The sequence below is a fragment of the Nestor notabilis genome, unplaced genomic scaffold, assembly GCF_000696875.1.
Source record: "Nestor notabilis isolate BGI_N333 unplaced genomic scaffold, ASM69687v1 scaffold11749, whole genome shotgun sequence".
Classification (NCBI taxonomy): Eukaryota; Metazoa; Chordata; class Aves; order Psittaciformes; family Psittacidae; genus Nestor; species Nestor notabilis.
This window is the reverse complement of record NW_009943269.1, coordinates 83-6,292: the sequence shown is the minus strand read 5'-3', so window position 1 is coordinate 6,292 and position 6,210 is coordinate 83. Positions and strand designations below refer to the sequence as shown.

The 6,210-nt window shown below is 36.9% G+C and overlaps 1 protein-coding gene across 1 annotated transcript; it reads left to right on the top strand.

The window, feature by feature from the left end:
• Nucleotides 1-232: 232 nt before the first annotated feature.
• Nucleotides 233-5,278, top strand: LOC104399214 (pecanex-like protein 4; the record flags this gene model as incomplete). Its single annotated transcript, XM_010021842.1, has 6 exons — nucleotides 233-957; nucleotides 2,589-2,768; nucleotides 2,860-3,374; nucleotides 4,220-4,320; nucleotides 4,468-4,590; nucleotides 4,915-5,278. Coding segments are annotated over exons 1-6 (1,972 nt in total), but the record flags the coding sequence as incomplete, so codon positions are not given.
• Between the last annotated feature and the right edge of the window lie 932 nt (nucleotides 5,279-6,210).

Genomic DNA, 6,210 nt, shown 5'->3' with positions numbered 1-6,210 from the left:
TAAAGCATATGTTCACATTTTAAAATAGATAGTCTTTTTCTGGTTTCAGTGTTGGCTTTGTAGTTGTATTGTAGCAGATTCTATGAGTGCTTTAGGATGATGTCTAACACTAACATGTCACAATTCCACTATAACTTGGTAAATGAAGATAGGACAAAATAATTCCCTGGTTAAGTTCTGAGTTCCAGGTTCAGTAATGTTTCCTTCTTTTTCATTCTGTTCTCTTACAGGAAAAATGATATTCATCCAGCATTCCTGAGTAATAAGAATGGGTCCAGATGTACCTCTGCTGAATGATTACAAACAGGAGTTCTTCTTGAAGCGCTTTCCACAAACTGTGCTGGGAGGTCCCCGGTTTAAATTAGGCTATTGTGCCCCTCCTTACATATATGTGAATCAGATTATTCTTTTCTTGATACCATGGGTTTTAGGAGGAGTAGGAACACTTTTGTACCAATTAGGCATTATGAAAGACTACTGTACCGCAGCACTTTCAGGAGGACTGATGTTTGTTACTGCACTTATTCTTCAGATGGCAAATCTATATGCAAAGCAGAAAACAGTGACAGTAGAAAGAATGCAAATTCAGAATACCCTAACAGATGAAGATGAGTTTGAATTTTCCAGCTGTATAGGTTCAGAGACAGTAAAATTTATTATTCCTGGCAAGAAGTATATAATCAACACCGTATTTCATTCCCTTCTGGCAGGGATATTGTGTGGGTTAGGAACTTGGTATTTGCTGCCAAACAGAATAACGTTGCTGTATAGCAACATAGGAGGAACTGTTATGATCTTTGTATTTGGATGGGTCACTATATGTATAGGAGAGTATTCATTAATCATAAATACAGCTACTGAAACAGCTACTTTCCAAGCACTGGATACTTATGAAATCACTGCTCTGATGAGACCTTTCTACATTTTTGTCTTTATTGCAGTGGATCTTGCACACAGGTAAACCTAATACAGCATTTAGCTAATTAGAATATTCCATGTATGTTTGGTGAGAAAAATTACATTATTTTTCTGAGGAAAATTTATTTTGGTATTTTCATCAACTGTAGGAACTCCAAAGAAAGAAGCAAGGAGAGTATATCGTAAAAATTGAGACATTACACTGCATGAGAAGTGGTTCTTAGATTTTTATAGCATTCCGTGTAAATTAGGAAGAGTGGTTAGAGCAGTTTCTAAGTAAGGGACAACTAAAATTATCTTCCACTGTGTCAGTTTCAGTATTTTTGTACCAGAGCATTTGCATAAACATCCTTTTAAAGCATGTGTTTTGAAAACACATGTTGCTGACCTGAAATCATAGATCTGAACACTGCAAACTTCAGGACTACTGGATTTTTATCCAGATTTCATCCTGGAATACTTTCTAATTTAATCTCTGCAAAGTGATTGCAGAGGCTTTTAAACTACAGGCAAAAAGGAGTGTGAATTTGGTTTCAGTGAATGGATAAGCACATGTGAACATTACTGTATCTTTGTTATATGGATTTTGAACTTAGATTTTTAAATGTTTTTGTAATACACAAGAACTATGTCAGTCTACAAATAGGAGACTTTTATATTTCCACTTCTGAGATGAATGTCTTAGATGAAGTATTTGTAGAATCTCTTAAAGCAAAATACTTTTAGATTTACTCTATGCATTCTTTCTCCCTGTCAGGTGATATTTATATCACTTTGTCATATGCATACTTTATGGTTGGGGTACTTCAAATGCATGTTAAAAAAAAAGAATGCATGTTTGGTTTTACTTGGCTTGCATTCAGAGATGTTTTTGTGAATGGTTTACCCTATTTGCCTCATGAATTATGGTCTGAGAAGTATACCCATGGCCTTGGACCCCAAGTTCTTCTATCTAATTTCTTGAGGAGAAAATTAAGACATCATTGAAATTCATGGCAAAATTCCTTTGCGGCTTGCTTATTTATTTATTAGGAAGTAGAGAGAAACCAGATATCTTACCTTTAACTTAATTAGCTAGCAGGTAAACTATGTATGACAATTTATGCAGATCTGTAATAATGATCTTTGTATTTTTACAGGAAGATTCTGATACTTTTATGCAGAAAATAACATTTTATATCCCTAAAGAGACTTTATCCCTTGATGTACTGGCAACATGTCAGTTCTTTCAGTGTTAAGGCTTACCTCTTGGGTCTTGGACTTGCATAAAGTTTCACTTTCATAATTCTGAAAAAATACTGATATTTTTTTTTGTTAAATGGTTGAGGTCTTGGAGCCCTTTCGCAGAAGTATTTCTTGAGTGTATTATCACAAAGTATCAAAACAATTATGATACCTATATCAGGTTATGCAGATGAGTTAAGTGAAGGCTTCAGATCTTTTGAATGAAAAATTACCCTGTGTTCTGGTGTTCTCATTGGCATATTACTGCCCCAAGCATAAACGTGTGTCCTTATTTTTGCTTGTAAAAGATAATAATTGAGGTTTTGTAGATTGAATATGCAATGTTTTTACTTCTGGATTTGCTGTAGTACTTAATCAAAATGTCTTCCCACACATTGGTTATCTTTTCCTTCACAGAAGTCAAATACATTTCTTCTTTTATCCAGGTTTGCTGTCAACGCACCCATTCTAGAACAGACAAACCAGATTTTACACATTGTATTTGTCTTTCTGCCATTCTTATGGGCAATGGGAATTCTGCCCCCGCTTGATGCACTTTTTCTATGGGGAATGGAACAACTGTTGGCGTTCGGACTAGGAGGTTCACCTATGTCAAGTAACACAAAGTAAATGTTGTTTACATAATTGTAAAATATATCAAGATTGTTTATAACCTTTTTCTTTTCAAGCAAATCTTTTTTATTTTCTCCTTCACAGGTTATTAGTAATGTTTCTCATTTCTGCTGGAACAGCAATAGCATCGTATTTCATTCCCAGCACTCTCGGTGTGATCCTCTTCATGACTGGATTTGGGTTCATACTGAGTCTTAACCTAAGCGAGATTGGTTTTGCCTTCAAACACACCATGATCAGCCATTTAGCCTCCAGCAAATCTAAAAATATGCACAGAGGTCTTAGAATACAATTTGGGTGGAGGGAATTCATTTTTTATTTGACTGTGTTGACTTTTGCTCTCATAGAAGCTAGCCTGCTGCATCAGTTTGCAGGCTTTTCATCATTTTCCAAAGGCAGTCCTCAGGCGATAGCAAGTTACATTCTTATCATATTACTTATAATTATGTGGATTCTTAGAGAGATTCAGAGAGTGTACTTGTTTGGAGTCTTCCGAAACCCCTATTATCCAAAGGATGTCAGGACTGTGACTGTGTTCATGGAGAAGCAAAGAAGGCTAATGAAAGTTGGTGTTGTCAGGAGGATTTTGCTAACACTAGGTAGGAATACGCACTGTCTGTTGTTTGTTAGATGATGCTTGTAGGAAGATTGAAACAACGTTAGAATTACTGTATGTGCAAGATTCTATGAATGAACTGAGAAAAAACAAGCAGATGGAAATAATTGTTGATGTTTTGCTAAACTGTGTATTGAGGTCAAAATTACTGGCTCAGAATATTTGAAAGTGGTCAGTGGTATTATTCATTCCTTTTTTCAAGGGTAAGCCTAAAAAGTTGAGCTTTGTAAAAGTCCAGCTCAGAAACTGAGGCCTTTTAAAGGGTTTTAGTTATAAATGACATCAGTACTCACTTGTGAAAAAATGGCTCTTGCAGACCTTTTTAAAAGGCACTTGGAAACAAGTGAGTTGAGAATCTTCAAGGTGACTGAAGACTTGGTTCCTAAACTTACTAGTAAAAAGAACAGTCTTCTTTCCGGTAGGTTAGGGACAAACGTATCTATGTTGGGGGAACCAAGGTTTGATCTGAATCATTTAATTTCATAAAGAAGCACCAGTTTGGGGAAGTGGATTGATGAGTGCTGTTCCCATGTTTGTTGTTTCTCACTTGTTCAAGTCTTCCCATTCTCTTGGGGAAACAAACAACAAGAAAAAAGTAATAGCAAGTAACATTCAAGCATCGATATAAATGTTTGTCATCTCGGGCCATTAGTTCAAATACCCTGTTTGATGTCCTTAAAGTGTAATACAAAGAGGAGTTTGTAATAATGGAGGGAAGAGTCCTCTTTTTTGTGCTAAGATTTCCTTTCTGCAATAAGACTGCTTACCTCTGTATTCTTTAATTATGTTTTTGAAAGGAAATCAGTGATTGTTTTATTTCAATTACAGTGTCTCCGTTTGCTATGATAGCATTCCTGGCACTAGACCGCTCGCTACAGAATCTTCATTCTGTGTCTGTTTGCATTGGATTCACAAGAATATTTAGGATGGTAATTTGAATTTTAAATACGTTAGCCTACAAAATTCTCTTGTATGTGATTTAAGTATTAAGGTGACCTGGAAGAAATATTCCAGGTCATGAAAGCAGAGCTAGATAAATACATTTTTAAATGTATGTCTAATGTATCTCTATTTAGGTCTGGCAGAATACAGAAAATGCCCTAATGGACATAGTGATTGTGTCAGTAACACAAATGTTGGTGTTTAATCCAGACCTCTGGTGGAACAGGAGCCTTGATACAGGAATCAGACTCTTGCTGGTAATTGTCATAATATAAATTTGAGCTGGTAGTTGTCACAGTTGTCATAATGTAAATTTGAGCTGGTGGTTGTCACAGTTGTCATAACGTAAATTTGAGCTGATAGTTGTCACTTACACCCTTTGTTTCCTTGCCCTCCTCATGAAAGAATTACAAAACCTAGCAAATAGAAGCTAAAAACCTGTGTACTGTAAGCTCTATCACCAGTCAGTGATAATCATGCTTAGTTTTCTTAAAACTATTGTAGATAAGGCAGCTTTGGCAGTGCCGAATACATCATGATACTGGATACAAATACACATGCTTATTGTATGTATCTTGCAGGTTGGCATCCTACGGGATCGACTGCTCCAGTTTGTCTCAAAATTGCAGTTTGCCATTGCTATTCTTTTGACATCGTGGACGGAGAAAAAACAACGCCGTCAATCTACTGCCACCTTAATCACACTCAATGTCGTTTTCTTCCCAATCCTGCTGACCTTCATCGCCATCTCTGCACTTCTTTCTTCTCCCCTGCTGCCGCTCTTCACGCTACCAGTATTTTTGATCGGGTTTCCCAGGCCTATCCGAAGCTGGCCAGGACCTGTGGGCGCTACAGCATGTGTTTGCTCCGATACCGTGTACTACCAGCAGATGGTTCCAGGTCTGGCAGTTGCTCTGCAGTCTGCACTAGCAGCCGGTAGCCTAGGTAGGTACACTAGCAACACTGTGACAGAATGTAGCTAAATGTTTTAGGAAACAATTTTGCTGGAGACCAGGATCTGATTTAAACTATGTTTCACAGCATAGGATAAAGCTGATACTCAGAGATTTTTCAGTTGAGGAAATAGTGATTACTTTGATCCTTCTCATATATCTCCATTTGTTACCTTCTTTAGAAAAAAAATAATTCTAGTTTATCATTAATATAAGGAGAAATTAAATGGTGATGAAACAGTATCAATCATAATTATTTTATACAGATCAAAAAAGAATAGTATGTATTCATCCCACCTAATTGGAGGGAATAAATCGAGTTCTGTTGACCAGAGAACCAGGATGTTAAGCCTAAAGAAAAGAAGGCTCAGGGGAGACCTTATCACCATGTTCCACTGTTTAAAGGGTGGCTACAAAGAAGATGGAGACTCCGTTTTTAGAAGGAGTCATATGGAAAAGACAAGGTGAAATGGACTTTCCCAGGTGTAAAGTTATCCCAGGGAGATTTGATTTGACACTAGAGGAAAAATTTTCACAATGAGAACAATCAGCCATTGGAATCATCTCCTCAGGGAACTGATGGATTTCCCAACACTGGACATTTTAAGGTTTGCTGGACTGAGTGCTGGGACATCTAGTCTAGGTCATGCTTTGCCCAGAGAGGTTGGACCAGATGATCCTTGAGATCCCTTCCAACCTGGTACTCTAGGATTCTGGTTCTTAGACAAGGGGCAAATATCTACATAAGCCTCTTAGAAAATGGCCCATGACTAGAAAAATGGACTAATACTTGAAGGCAGTGGAAGTTAACCTTAATGACATCTTTCTGAAGACTGGTGTCGAGAAAGGTGTTAAAAAATAAAGCTAATGTTAAATAAAGCTGATGTTAAAAAATAAAGCTAAGAAGCTGTTTTTCCTCTAAAG